Here is a 14982-nt window from a genome sequence, read left to right on the forward strand (position 1 = left end):
GGGTAAGATATGGAAAGGGAGGCAAGCTTACAGATAGGTTCCCTGTTCAACGCGGGGTAAGACAGGGATGTGTGCTGGCGCCGACCCTGTTTTGTTTGTTTACGAACGGGGTGATAGAGCACCTGTGTAGAATCCCCAATATTGATGCGCCGCAATTGAACAGCAGTAGGGTGCCGGCGATTATGTTCGCGGATGACACCCTCCTGCTGTCAAAAACACTAATGGGGCTACAAAGGATCCTGGATGGGTTCTTGGATTTCTGTAATAAAAGGGGTTTAGAAATTAACCCTGCGAAGACCAAATTTATGATCCTGAGCCACAAGCACAAAATTTGTCCAAACCCACGCCTGGGGTCCACACCTCTGGAGAGAGTTCAAGTGATTGAATATCTGGGTATAACACTCAATCAAAATTTAACCTGGTTGCCACACAAAACAAAAGCAACCACTAAATTAATCCAGAGGGCGGGTGCAATCACAAGAATCGCTAAAAAATCCCCCTTTCGTCCATTGGCACCTGCAATACAAATTTACAAGGCCCAAGCACGAGGAGGCATTACCTATGGGGCCGAACTATGGGGACACACTTCGCTTCATTCTATACAAGTGGCAGAGAACAATTTTATCAGACACTTGACGGCCCTTCCCTCGAGCACTCCACTACTCCCGCTGAGAACGGTAATTGGGCTCAATGCCAAGTCCAAAGAACTGGGCCTAAAGCCCTTGACTTATTGGAGGCGCTTGTGGAGCAGTCAGGATTTGGGCCATTATAGAAGCGAATTACAGGAGCTTCTCAGATCGATACAAGTGTCCAAAATTCAATGGCTCAAGTATATTAGAGACATGTGTATGACCCTTGGAGTCCCAGAGCTATGGAATAACCCTGAACTAATGTCTGTAAGGCTTCCCCGGAAAGCACTTTCTAAACTTTTCTATGATTTTATGTTGCAAAGTTCCATTAGTTCAATCCGGGAGGGTTCTTTAACTGATACATTCGCCAAAGTAAAAGATTTTTACAGTTTCGAATATGTCCTTGATGCAATGTCCCCTGTGCACGTAAGAAAAAAAATTCTACAATGGAGATATGGCTCTCTACCACTGAGGTCGCTCACCAAAAACTGGGATGGTAATCAAGACTCACCCAACTGCCCTGCGTGTAATTACAAGCTAGAAAGTGACATACACGTGATCTTATTTTGCAAAGTCTACAGCAAGATTAGGAGCTACTGGCTCGTCCCTTACTTAAGGAACTTGGGCTTTCGAACTTATGCCCCAGCTTACAGAGTCCTTAAAACTGACCTTGCACCACCAACAGTCTTTGTAATGGCGAAATTTCTGACGGCAATGTGGAGAGTACGCGCAAGAATTATAAGGGAATCTACCGTGCCACGATCAATTTGTCCCTAATCTAACTTAAAAATGTACCTTGAAACTTAGAAAATTATTTTATGGATTTTAAAATTGATGAATTATTCTTAATATGAAATTTTATTGTTAATGGTATAATGTTTGTTTACCTGTACATCTTTTATGATCTCAACGATCGAAATAAAGATTATTTGAATTGAATTGAAATAGAGTCAACAATCACGTATGGCAGCGAGGCTCTAAGAGGTACCGACGCAAAACTTTTAGACACAACCATATCAAAGGCCTACAGACTCCTTTTTAATCTACCATCCTACACGTCACAAGCACAGATTCATTTGGAATTTGGTCTGATGAGCCAAACGCTTGCACGAAGAAGGTCATATATAAAGTGCTGGCACAAAATAAGGAATTCTCCAGAAAATACCTTGAATCAACAGCTCTGGCAAGACCTGATTAGCTCCTCGAGAACACCGGCGAAAAAGTATTTAGAGGCGTCCCTGATCATCACAGGTCTGAAAGAACTATGGGAGATCCCCCTATCGCATGCGCAATTTAAGCACGTAGTGAACAAGAGCTTAAAAAGACATTCGCATTTGGTGGATAAAACCACCTTTTCTCACAGGCGTCACGCCTGGATGACTCTGTGCACATACAAAACTCCCGGGCTCCAAACATATTTTGGTCTGGGATATGGCTGGAAAACAAAAGAACTATTTTTTAAATATAGGCTAGGGATCCTACCTGCCATTCCACACTTATCACCGTGGCTGAGAACGAACTATGGGATCAGATGCCGGCTGTGCGGAACAGGGGTCGAAGATTTAGAGCACCTACTATGTACTTGCTTGAAGCTGAATGAGGAGAGAGTAGCTCTGTTAAAAACAGCCTTTAATGAACTGAGCATCCGCTCACGCAGACAAGCAAACCTTGCTTGTTTCATTCCTGGTCTTCCGCCGTTAAATGGAAAGCTGGTGAAATTCTTGAAACTAGTAATACGGAAACAAACATGCCAGCTAGCTGGCTAAGAGGAATTCACGGGCTGCAACCAGCCGCTATGAACAATATGCCCCCCTCGTTTTAGATTGGTTTTAAGTACGGTCATTTTATATTCTTCTTTTAATTTTCTTGTGGAAACTTGTTTAATGCTTTTTTTGTAATGGTTTTAATTAACCTAAACAATAAAGAACTTACTTACTTATTTACCCTCATTCCTATCCTACCTGCGAGGTTTCTTACATGAATCCTATGAAACTATGTCCACTTCACGGCCCACATCAATGCCCCCGTCCCCTCATACAACAGCATGCATAACCTAAGTTTCACCTGTAATGCAAACTTAATATTGAAATGGTAACTGAATATTTTAGCAAAATGAGTACTGCATCATCAGTAGCAGTGTCTTTCCACTTCTTCCAAGTCATACAGATGATGTGGTCCGCATGGTTGTAAGGTCTCAATACAAAGTTAAAGGCATTTACCCCCGGCCTTCCATCAAGAGACCATTCAAATAGCAAGATCTCTGCTCTACACAGGCCAAGTCGATCTAAAAAGACAGACATTCTCTGATTCCTCTGCAGGGGTCCCTAACAAGCAAAACTGGGAGTTTCAAGCCTTCTGCTTAGAGCACTGAAAGCATTTCACGTGTAGGTTCTTGAGACAAGTCCAAATGTTTCCACCTCTGTTAACTATTCACATCCCTCTACCCATCTTCCCAAAACTGTCCTAACAACCAGGGAATAATAGACAGTAAAGTTGAAAATCTGCCCAGGTGTATGGTTAGCAGCTATAGAATTTCTATCCCCAGTACCTTCCTTTCTTACCAGATGAGCCAAAAAGAGATTGACACACACCTATTTTCCTTGCAAGGAGACGAGATGCAAACTAAATTATGCCTGAACCTCAAAGCTGAATCCTTTCCTCTCATCTAACCTTAACCTCAGACCCTGCTTATAAGTGCAGTGCCTTGTAAAAACAGTAACATTAAAATAAAATATGGAAACTAAAAAAATAAAGAAAAAAATTAATATCATTTGTTAGGTAGGTGTTGTGGTTACTGTTCTTTAGTTACTGTCCCTTTAATGGAACTTTACTAGCTCTGCCTTCCTGACATCATTGTCAGAATGTTGTGTTTTCTCCTGAAGAGTCAGTTGCTGTCTTTCTTGGTTGATGGTTGCATCAATAAAGCTCTTCCTACAACTTTACCTGCTTCAGAGCTTTTATCACTGGCGACGAGGGTCAAGGCTTGATTGGGGACAAGCACCTGCAACCATCAACTCCCCTACCCTTGGAATTTCGTTTTAAACTTGGATTTGAAAATTATTTTTTTCCAAAAATCTCGTTTTTTGGACTTTGGACTACACTGGACATAGTGTATTTGCTTAGGACTGGATTTCCATCGTCTGGATCTTTATTCCACAGACTTTATTGCCTCTTTTCGATTGGATTTGTTTTTCTATTCATTTCTGAGACCCTCTACACTGTACTGGCTGACAGTCTCTTTCTTCATTTATTTATTTTTATTTGAACTACACTTGGAGTCATACTGCCTCTACTCTACGTTGGCAAGCCTTGCAGTGCCTTCTTCTCGATTTGTGCTGAATGGAAAACTTCACAAAACAGGTACTGTCATTGGTAATGCCTTGAAGCAACCGTTACCTGTTGTTGTTTAAACTGCCTCGCGTGTGCCATCTTCGCGCTTGTCATTGCGCGAGCGCCTCGTTCCCTTCTCCGCTCCAGCAGCTTCAGGTGAGCGTGTGCTTCGTTCTTTTCCCCGCTCCGGCACCTGAAGGGAACGTGTACCACTGCGCGAGTGCCTTTCTTCTACGCCCTGGCAACTCTGACTTCCTGACGTCTGACGACTGACGTCCTACGCGTGACGTCATCACGCAGCGGCCATTTTGCTTTTCCTTAGCAACCACGCCGATGCGCACGGCAGCGCATTTTGTTTACAGGGATTATCGTAACCACAACGCCGATGTGCACGGCAGCGCATTGGTGATTTTACAGGGATTATCGTAACCACAACGCCGATGTGCACGGCAGCGCATTAGTGATTTTACAGGGATTATCGTAACCACAACGCCGATGTGCACGGCAGCACATTGGTGATTTTTTAGATTACCACGTTGATGCGCACAACAACACCAACGCAATATTCAAGAAGAAGAACAAAACTTTCTTCCCTTCGTTGATGTGCACAACAATCTCTACTATTTGGTGATATTTTATTGTTTTCTTTCATGTGCATTTATGGTTTTGACTGCTGTCACCAAAAGTTTAGACAAGCATTACTAATTTTACATCAGTTTATTGGTATTTATCAATCATCACTATTTATCTGGACGCTTTGAGAACTTGCACATTTTCCCCACTTATTGTCATATTTTGTTTTACTTACATTCTTTCATCATTTGGTCTGTTTTTACGATGGCTACTACATCTAGCATGTCACAGCCACCTCCATTCCTTTCAGAGGAGGGTGAACCCATTCTCCCTTGGAAGAGATGGAGGAACTTGTTTGACTCGTATTTGGTTGCTATTGGGGGAGAGAAGTTTTCAGCTTTCAGAAAACAAGCTATCTTATTGCACAATTTGGGTGTTGAGGGTAGGCACACATATGATAGTATGGACACTATACCTATGGGTGGAGCTGATGGTGAACCTGCAGATGTTTTCGAAATGTCTATGACTATGTTGGAACAGTACTTTGGTCCAAGGATTAACGTTGTTTTAGAGCGACATAGATTTTTTACTCGAGCTCAAGGCGCTCGTGAGCGTGTGGGAACATATGTTGCTGCCTTAAAAAAGATTTATACATTTTCCTTCCTGTTTCATTTACTGGAAAGGGGATGTGTTGTGGTTACTGTTCTTTAGTTACTGTCCCTTTAATGGAACTTTACTAGCTCTGCCTTCCTGACATCATTGTCAGAATGTTGTGTTTTCTCCTGAAGAGTCAGTTGCTGTCTTTCTTGGTTGATGGTTGCATCAATAAAGCTCTTCCTACAACTTTACCTGCTTCAGAGCTTTTATCAGTAGGATTCTTGATTTGAATGCTAGCATGTTCAACTCAATCTTACATGACTCAGCTCTACAAAAAGACTTGCATTATACCCTTATGGAAAGATATATTTACCAGTTCTGGCGACACTGGCTGTGTTACTTTACCACTGTGACTGCATATTTAAGCCGGACATAAACCGCAGAAAAATATTCTCCACGAATGTAAGCTATCTATGTTGACAAATATATGCGGGCCTAAGGAGCAGAATACTCTGCATGGGCAGCAAGTACTCTTCTTTTAGTGACTGGCAAAAGTGTATAATACAATTAACGGTATACTTAAGGGCAACATATGTGCTAAACCCTCCCCTCCCCCCATAAGCGTTTTACAACATGAGTGCTTTATGAGGTGTCCATGAGCAGAGAGTGAGGGGGAATGGCTGATGTGAGTGAGAAGACACGGGATAATAATACTTCAACAATTCCGAAAGGACGGGAATGTAATATTCAATACCATATAACATTGTGCAGATTGATCATTAAGAGTAATACAGCGGCTTCCAACCTGAAACATATTTGAAAGGCAGGTATTACATTGTGTTATCCTTACGTTTTACAGGCAGATGCGTGCATGCAGCCACTTCAGAGTTGTAAAGAAGACATGTAAAAATGCAATCTTCCATTGGCACGCGCTTGCTGGCGTATTTACAGGGGCGAGTACACTATAAACTGATTAAGGATGCTACGAGCGCGCTGATGTAGCTCCGAGAGGAAACAGGAATACATAGGGGTCGGGGCAATGGGGGAGTAATCCGGAACCAACCCAGGTCAAACAGGATTACTTTAGAAGCCATCCCAGAGTCATTGGATGATCATCCAACTACCTTAGAAGTCATTAACACGTCATCAGACATCATCAAGCTCTTGAAGTCATCAGCAAGCTGCAGAAGCTCAGCCTGATGATTTGAGGATGACTTGAAAATGAGTATCTGATGACTTTAGAAGGTGTCATTATTCGTGATGATTAAAGGATGACTTGAAAATTAGTATCTGCAGACTTCAGAAGGTGTCATTATTCCTGATGATCTGAGGATGACTTGTAAATGACTCTCCGATAACTTTACAAGATGACATTGTTCCTGATGACTTTGGGGTGATTTGAAAATAAGCATCTGAATACTTCAAAGGTACCATTGTGTTTTCAATAAGATGTTTTTGCGTCTGGAGATTTTAACAGGAATTGTTTGTCTATTTAAAGAGGACGTCCACCACTTTGGTTTCAGTTTTCCAGAAAAATGCAAACTGTTGGATGATTGCACAATGAATTGCAGATAAACGTCTGACCTCCTGCAGCTGGGAGCCCCAAAACCCAAACACACCCTGAACACCCAAATTAACCCTTGCACCCCAAACACACCCTGAACCCCAATATTAACCCTTGCACCCCAAAACCCAAACACACCCTGAACCCCAATATTAACCCTGGCGCCCCAAAACCCAAACACACCCTGAACCCCCAAATTAACCCTGGCACCCCAAAACCCAAACACACCCTAAACCCTAAAATTAACCCTGACACCCCCAAACCCAAACACACCCTGAACCCCCAAATTAACCCTTGCACCCCAAACACACCCTAAACCCTAAAATTAACCCTGGCACCCCAAACCCAAACACACCCTAAACCCTAAAATTAACCCTGGCACCCCAAAACCCAAACACACCCTGAACCCCCAAATTAACCCTTGCACCCCAAAACCCAAACACACCCTGAACCCCAATAGTAACCCTTGCACCCCAAAACCCAAACACACCCTAAACCCTAAAATTAACCCTGGCACCACAAAACCCAAACACACCCTGACCCCCCAAATTAACCCTTGCACCCCAAAGCCAAACACACCCTAAACCCTAAAATTAACCCTGGCACCCCAAAACCCAAACACACCCTGAACACCCAAATTAACCCTTGCACGCCAAACCCAAACACACCCTAAACCCTAATATTAACCCTGGCACCCCAAAACCCAAACACACCTTAAACCCTAACACTAACCCTGGCACCCCAAAACCCAAACAACCTGAACCCCCAAATTAACCCTTGCACCCCAAAACCCAAACACATCCTGAACCCCCAAATTAACCCTTGCACACCAAACACAAACACACCCTAAACCCTAAAATTAACCCTCGCACCACAAACCCAAACATGCTCTAAACCCTTAAATTACACCTGGCCCCCCAAAACACAAACCCACCCTCAACCCTAAAATGACCATGTACACCCTAATATCCAAAAGCCCTACAAACCCCCAAACTTTTAATGAATACGGAATGCCGGGAGGCGCTGCTGTGATATGATGCTTTCTGTACCCCCAGGCTGCACTTCCTTCATAGAGTATTTCCATAAACACATAGTTTAGTGGAATCCGATTGCTAGACTCTCTTAAAAAACTGCGGACAGAACTGCTCATGGCCCGAGGAATAGGTCTTGCAAAGGAAAACAAGCTTTGTCGTCATGGTGACTGCCGAATTCACTCCATCACAATACTAATTGCTCACAATTGTCCCTATTACCTTTACTACCTCATGTATTTTGGTTGCTCACAATTTTTACTACCTCATGTATTCTGTTTGCTCACAATTGTCACTATTACCTTTACTACCTCATGTATTTTTGGTTGCTCACAATTTTTACTACCTCATGTATTTTGTTTGATCACAAATGTCACTATTACCTTTTGTAACGTAACGTATGCTTTTGTAATATTTCTCATTATGTTTCATTTCTGTTCCTTTTGTGAAGCGCTCTGACACCTTCGGGTAAAGTCCGCGCTATATAAAAATGCATAAATAAAAATAAATAAACTAAAATATATTTTTAAAAAGCACAGCTGCCTCTAACACAATGCCAAAATCACCTACTGTAAGCCATCAGTCTGCCGGCTGGCTGGGACTCGAACCGCAAATCCTCAATGGAGAGCAGCTCTCTCTCTCACCATTTCATATACCGGAAGCCGGTGGATTCCTCTAGCAAAAGCCTACGCGCATCCGGGAGCGCCGGAAGTGACGTCATTGTCCTGCGGCAAGAACGAAGACTGCCGTGAGTTCAATAGCCATGAAAGGGACAGGTGGATTGGCATCGGTCTCTTTATTTTTCCAACTCCACTTCCTTCATCGATTCCAGCGTATACTCAGGTAAGTGCTGCAGCTGTTAAAAAAGAGCAGCATCGATCCTCCGCTCTCGGACCCAGCTGCTCAATTTCCGTCCCAGACCAGCTTCCTCAATTTTCGGAAAGCACGAATTTTCATTAAGGGGGTACATTCAGACGCAGCTCCCTGCATGTGTGTGCTTCGTACGTGTTATAATTAATGCCTGCCTTGCAATGTGTGTGTATTATGTGTGTTTGATGTTTGTCTGTATTCAGCCTGCCTGCTTGTTAAATATGCACTTTTTGTGTTTGAACATGTGTATTTTTGTGTATGTGTGACGTAGTGCGTGCTTGTGTAAGTTGTGGAAAATTGCAAAAAGCCTAAAAAATGTGTTTTACAGCAAGTTTTTCGCCGTAAGGAAAAATAAATTACTGCCCGTATATTGTAGGTCCCATGTTGGTTCCAAGTGCACCTGCGTGTATTCAAGATTCTCGACCAAATGGAACAGTTTTCGATCTACTGAAAAGGTGTCAATCAAAGAAGACTAAACACATTTCTTTATGTGAATATTGTATATTGTTGAGCATTACTTGTGTCCTTGCAACTTGTAGTGAGCTTTCATTACTAAATGAATGTGTGCTCTATTGTTGAATCCTGGTCACGTTCCCCAAGCTATGTAGTGTGCAGAGCAGCACATCTTCTAAAACACTGGCAGTTTTCATGGATGCGTTTCGAAGCATAAGGTTAAATGCTTCAAATAACTTAGCCGTTGTAATGCTGGTTCCTTATTTTGTTTGTTATTTGTGTAATTGAAAGGCCTGGTTGCCTGTGGCGATTGAGGTTTACGCCCTATTTAGGAAACGTAGTCGGACGCATTCCAACATCTTGCAATATCTACTTTCGCAAAACAGGCTATCATTCTGGTTTCGTTCCATGTGCATGCAATGTTTTTAACTCGTTTGTATATATTATTGAGACCGGGCCAGTTACGTATTCCCTGTTTGCGCTAATTTACCATGTGTATATATAATTGAGACCGGGTCAATTACGTATTCCCTGTTTGCGCTAATTTACCTTGACCGCTAAGATCTCTGTAAAAATGAAGCAGGTCTTGTTACATCTGCCACTATCGATCCCAGCCATATCCAGTTACAACCTGACGTACTGAGGCAGAGGGATCGAGCCCTGAGATAAATCGTCTCTCTCTCTCTCTCTCTCTCTCTCTCTCTCCTCTCTCTCTCTCTCTCTCTCTCTCTCTCTCTCTCTCTCTCTCTCTCTCTCTCTCTCTCTCTCTCTCTCTCTCTCTCTCTCTCTCTTATACATATATACGGTTTCCCCATGCCCTCTTCTCGTTTGAACTGCGGGTACTGCATGTGTCAACGAGGTATGGGATCCCTTTATGTTAAATTGCATCTCTTACCAAACACCTCTGGCAAAACACTTATAAGGTCCCGGAGGGGAGACCTATTGGCTATACCTTTGCTTTTGAGTATTTGCCATTGTAATGCCTTTTGTTTCATTTATTAAGCCATTACATATTGCACAATTAACGTACAATACTACTAGCAAAGCTAATTTCTTTAGCTTAATAAAAGGTGAAACCTATTGCATTTTTAACGCTTGTCCTTTCATGTTGGGGGTGCCGGTGGGCAGAGGGTAGCAGGCATCTGACTCTCTATGCATCTGTGGGGATAGGTAACTTGATTTCCCGTCACAAACCCCAGTGTGAAAGTTCACTTATTGATAGTTCTTCTATTCTCTCATAATGCTTCTACTTTGCTATTACTATTTGTCCTGAGCAGCAAGACCTAAGCATACACTCTGGCTCTCCAAAAATAAAGTTGATTATTAGGTAATTTCCTCAATGGCCTTCAGTGCATGCCCAAACACTTCTTTGTAGTCCAAAATCTAGGCATATTAGATAGAAATTGCACCAGGTCAGTGTACTTTTTGGGGTGCTTTTCTCCAATTAAATCTGTTAATCAGTTTGATATGCTTTGTATTTTACCTCTGAAACTTAAACCACACACAAACTAATTCCTGATTTTTATATCTAGCAGGACATAATCATGGCTTCATTCAACGTCCTGTTTTTCACTTGCGATCATTCTGTGTGTGTTCGAAAAGATGGTGACTTCCTGCTTTTGGACAATCCCGGGGAAGTTCTTTGTAAATGGCTGGTCGAAAATGTAGATGAAGCTGGTCGGCCAATCACCGAAGAGAGAGATTTTAAAGCTATGATTCTGTTCCAATCATCTGGTAAGCACAATAAGTAAACCTTTATAATAAGTTTGCAACTGCAGGATAACGGTACAAATTACCAACCTGTTTCAGTAAAAACCTACATTTGTGATTAATTAATCCAATAATGGACAGTAAAAATGAACATGCATGTCCCCACAAATGCCTTGGATTTCTCTCCAGAGACAAATGTAACACATATGAAAAGGACTGAAATGTTTAGCTCGTGGCACTACTATAAGGCAGCCATTTTTGGATAAACTATTTTATTTAGGCAACTTTTTTCAGGAGGTTCAAGTTCAGGCTTACAATGTGTACTGTCTATCAAGGAAAACCTACTTACTTGGTTATGGATAGATTGTACATTTGTCCTTTATTATCAATACCTCTTTATTTATATATTATGGCTAGAGCGTGAAGATATATTGCAAGTGGTCAATGTGTTCTTTTCTGTTTTGAAGTTTATATGTAAATATATATTTTTTTTCTCTTGCTTTTTTTAGTGAAGAAACGGTGTCTAATGATTCAGGATATTTTTCAAGAGCTAATTGCAAGCTATTCTGGCACGACAGAGGGTCTAAAACAGGTGTTACTTCAAAGGGCACTGGAGAAAAAGCAGATGTTAATGGACTGTGGCAATCGGGGAAGCGCTGGTAGACTTAAGAGGGTGTTACGCGAACTACAAGAGGAAGAAATTGCAGAGAAAAGATGCAAGGACAAGAAAGCCAAGCAGAGTGGACTGGATTATATAAGAGTTGGTAACAAAGCTCATGCTGAAAGCACAACTTTTCAGCCTGGTGATGCAAGTTTGCGGATGAATTTGCAGAAACTTGAAAACCTGGCCCTTTTAGCAGGGATGGCTAGTGTCCTTCATCAAAAATCCACAACTAAAAATGACGCATCAGACCGTGAAAATGAACTTGTCTTGGAGTCCACGCTTAAATCCAAATATCAAGGACAAAAACATGCCTCCCTTTCACCACGTCATCCTAGAGTAATCAACACTCATTCTGAAAATATAATGGGGTCATTCTGATGTAATCAATAGCCACCCTGAAGCTGTCATAGGATCATCCAGGAATAATCCACACTCATCCAGAAATTGTCATGGGATCATTCCAGAGTAATCCACTTCCATCCTGGAGCGGTTATAGGATCATCCTGGAATAATTGACAGTCATCCTTAAATTAGCTAGAACCCATCCTGGAGTAATTCTCCCTCCTCCTGAAGTTGTCAATCAGTATTCGTGGAGTTGTAAAAGGTAATCGCTCCCTGCCAGTAGAAGTCATCAGAACACCATCCTACTGTAGTTTTTGTGATGAGTCTAGGTTCGTCATCTCATTTACATTTTTTGTCCTACAGGCATACTTCAGGATGGCTTGGGATGACTTCCCCAGATAATTGCAGGAATAGCCTGACTGTAATCATCAGATGAGTCCAGAATGACTCCAGGATGATCTTCCTTTTTGACATGGGAAATTAAGGTCGTAAAGTTTCTTAAAAGGGTTGATAGGAAAATCAACTATACTAGAAAAACAAAGCGAATGAATCAGTAATAAACAGGAAAACCAAGTAGGTGCAGAAGTGAAAGTATAGAAACAAAAAAGCGAGACTATGGTAATCTTTCTACCCAGTTCGGTGACCACTTAACCCAGCTGCTACTCGATCGCATGGGTCCTCTCAGGTGAAACCAGGCATAAAACATGCTATATTTGTAAGGGTATTTCCCCGTGGCTGCAGACAACTCCATTTCCATCATCTCTTCCGTTCACGATCTGCACTTAGACCCTCATTTCGATTCAGGATTCAACCTCAATACACAGTCTTGTTGTGGACCTGTCTACGCTTAACTTTCCTTTCACATATAGTTTTCAGGGCCAGTCTAGACGATACTACCCACTGAACTAAGACGACAACTCCCAGAATGCATCGAGTTCATTAAGGAAACCCTAGTACCTGGAATTAGGAGTCCTCGTGACAAGTGCAGCAATCTGGTAAACATATACTATGCGGCATATGGAACACAATCTGAAAAAAAACACGCACATAAAGATAACGGCGGGGCCAGGAGCGCCTACAAGAGAAGCAATCAGAAAAAGTGTTCAAAGGATATACTCAGGCCCCGGGTACGCTATGCAACTAGGACCAGATATGCATTCTGAGTTATGAAAGTACACATGGGATTCATTCATGCCAGATATTCCCGCAGACACACATTACATGCCACCCGTTTCAAATCAGATAACGCCGACTTACTTCTAATTGACCGGATGAAAATCTTTTAAATATATCTGACTGCCATAGTGTCACTGTCTTACTTTCGATTCTGAACTTCTGGCAAAACTGACTGCAAGCGTAGCCAATCAGAATACTACGTTATTCTGACTGACAGGGTACCCGCCGATACTGGGAGGGTTTGAGTGCTGAACCGCCCGACAAAGCTTGCAATTGGCTAAAAAGAAAAGAAACCGCCCCGGAAAAGACTGTGTAGCTGTTCTACACGTGAAAGAGGTTGTAACCGTCTAAGACTCCAGTCTGTTAATATCTTCCGGAACCGAAAGCGAAGATTAGATAGACTGACTCGTCCCGTATGTTGGTGCTTACGCGTCTTTCCATGCCTTCCGAAACTGATCTCATGAAAGGTGCGGAAATACACAGAAATACTGCTTCAGGCAATCTATAAAAATAACGTTGTCATATTGGAATATTGCGCATAAAAATGTTGTAACTATAGTTTGCGCACATTTAAAGTATACCAGAGACACAGAAACGTAAGTGACCCTTTTAACCGTCTAAACTCCCCCGTCTGTTCATGCCTCCCGGAAGCTTAGAAATACTGATTCCTCCCGTTTGTTTGTGCCTCCGCGTCTTTCTATGGCTCCCTGAAACTGATCTCACAGAGCGTCCAGAGAAGCACAGAGATACAGATTCAGTCAATATGTTTAAATGTATGTTATGCTCGGCGCACGTCCTAAAAAAAAAAGTTAGGGGGGGGGGGGGACTAACCTAGTTAATCCGTATGCAAGTATCCTCAATCCGTATGTTTTCAACTGGTTCTTATGTAAGTCAACAATTTGCAAATTCTTTTTGTACCGTCAGTCCTTATGTTTGAAACTGGGTCCTATGTAAAGCGCTCCGACACCTTCTGTAGAGACGCTCTAGATGTTGCACGGCACGTCGGCGGACGTGACGTGCAGGCGGCCAGGATTGGCTGCGGGTGTTGGGGGCGTGGCTTAGCGCGGAGAGCGCGAAAACGACAGCGGGAAGAGCGGGCGCTGGAGCGGAGGCTCGGCGCTCTTTGGGGATTGTTGAGATATAACCAATAAATAAGAGTTAACCACAGCTAGGTCTCAGAGTAGTCATTGGGGCCTGCCTACATCATTACAGTGGCGACGAGGATGGGATTGAAGACCCCCCAGCAAGGCAGAACCACTGACTCAGCCCTATGCGACAAGCAAGCACCAGAAGCTTCGGGACCACCCCACGAGGTACAGGGGAGCAAGACTACCTGGTGCAGGAGAACAGGTACCCCAAAGAGCGCGGCAGAGCCCGGCACACCGGAGGGTGTGGCGCAGAGGAAGGAAAAAAGGGAGGAAAAGCCCTGGAAACCTAGAAGTAAGGCAGGAGGAGAGCGCCGACCCACCCAGCGAGCAGCAGACTGGTGAGCACGCGCTGGAGGGTTCACAAGGAGCCGAGGGGGCCGACACGGACAGTCCCCGAACCCCAGCAAGTGGAGAAGAACAAGACGACGCACCAGGGAGTCCCCGTGGCCAAGTAAGATCACTACCTGCAGCGAAGAGCGAGAAGATGAGCGCGCAAGCAGGCTACGCGATGGCTCCGGTACAGTTCTTACCTCGCCCAGGAGAACCCCTCATGAAGTGGGAGGACTGGAGAGAATACATCGACAATTTCATAGGTGTACTGGAAGATGAGAATGAGGAGGTATTCAAACCCCAGAGGAAGAAACGCATTTTGCTACTGAACTTAGGCCCAGAAGGACTCCGGATTTACAAGAGCTTGGTCCCGAAACAGAGGACATCCACAGACGACGACGTATACGCACATGCGCTCGAAGACCTCAATGAACACTTCAGACCGGCGATGTGCGTGTCGGTGGATAGGTTTAATTTCCAACAGAGGAAGCAGAAGCAAGGAGAAACAGTGGAGGAGTATGTGGCGGCACTGAAACGACTGGCAGCCACGTGCAGGTACGCCAAC

At 43.3% G+C, this 14982-nt stretch overlaps 2 protein-coding genes across 2 annotated transcripts in view; one reads left to right on the top strand and one right to left on the bottom strand.

The window, feature by feature from the left end:
• Positions 1 to 8421, bottom strand: part of SKIC3 (SKI3 subunit of superkiller complex) — a 1397627-nt gene extending 1389206 nt beyond the window's left edge. Inside the window, exon 1 of the mRNA XM_078675399.1 lies at positions 8295 to 8421. Within this exon, the coding sequence (XP_078531525.1) occupies positions 8295 to 8304 (10 nt within the window). The 5' untranslated portion in view covers positions 8305 to 8421. The remainder of the gene's footprint in view (positions 1 to 8294) is intronic.
• Positions 8422 to 8440: 19 nt separating this feature from the next.
• Positions 8441 to 14104, top strand: LOC144818219 (uncharacterized). The gene is made up of 3 exons (XM_078675400.1): positions 8441 to 8567; positions 10580 to 10781; positions 11267 to 14104. Exons 2-3 carry the CDS (start codon positions 10592 to 10594, stop codon positions 11797 to 11799), a joined length of 723 nt encoding a protein of 240 aa, XP_078531526.1. The 5' UTR covers positions 8441 to 8567; positions 10580 to 10591; the 3' UTR covers positions 11800 to 14104.
• Positions 14105 to 14982: the final 878 nt, after the last annotated feature.

Source organism: Lissotriton helveticus, chromosome 2_1, assembly GCF_964261635.1.
Source record: "Lissotriton helveticus chromosome 2_1, aLisHel1.1, whole genome shotgun sequence".
NCBI lineage: Eukaryota > Metazoa > Chordata > Amphibia > Caudata > Salamandridae > Lissotriton > Lissotriton helveticus.

What these genes read in the sequence shown, in the direction of transcription:
- LOC144818219 (XM_078675400.1), top strand. Translation starts at nt 10,592, where the DNA reads ATGGCTTCATTCAACGTCCTGTTTTTCACTTGCGATCATTCTGTGTGT. An exon ending in GATTCTGTTCCAATCATCTG is followed by an intron (nt 10,782 to 11,266) that starts GTAAGCACAATA and finishes TGCTTTTTTTAG; the next exon opens with TGAAGAAACGGTGTCTAATG.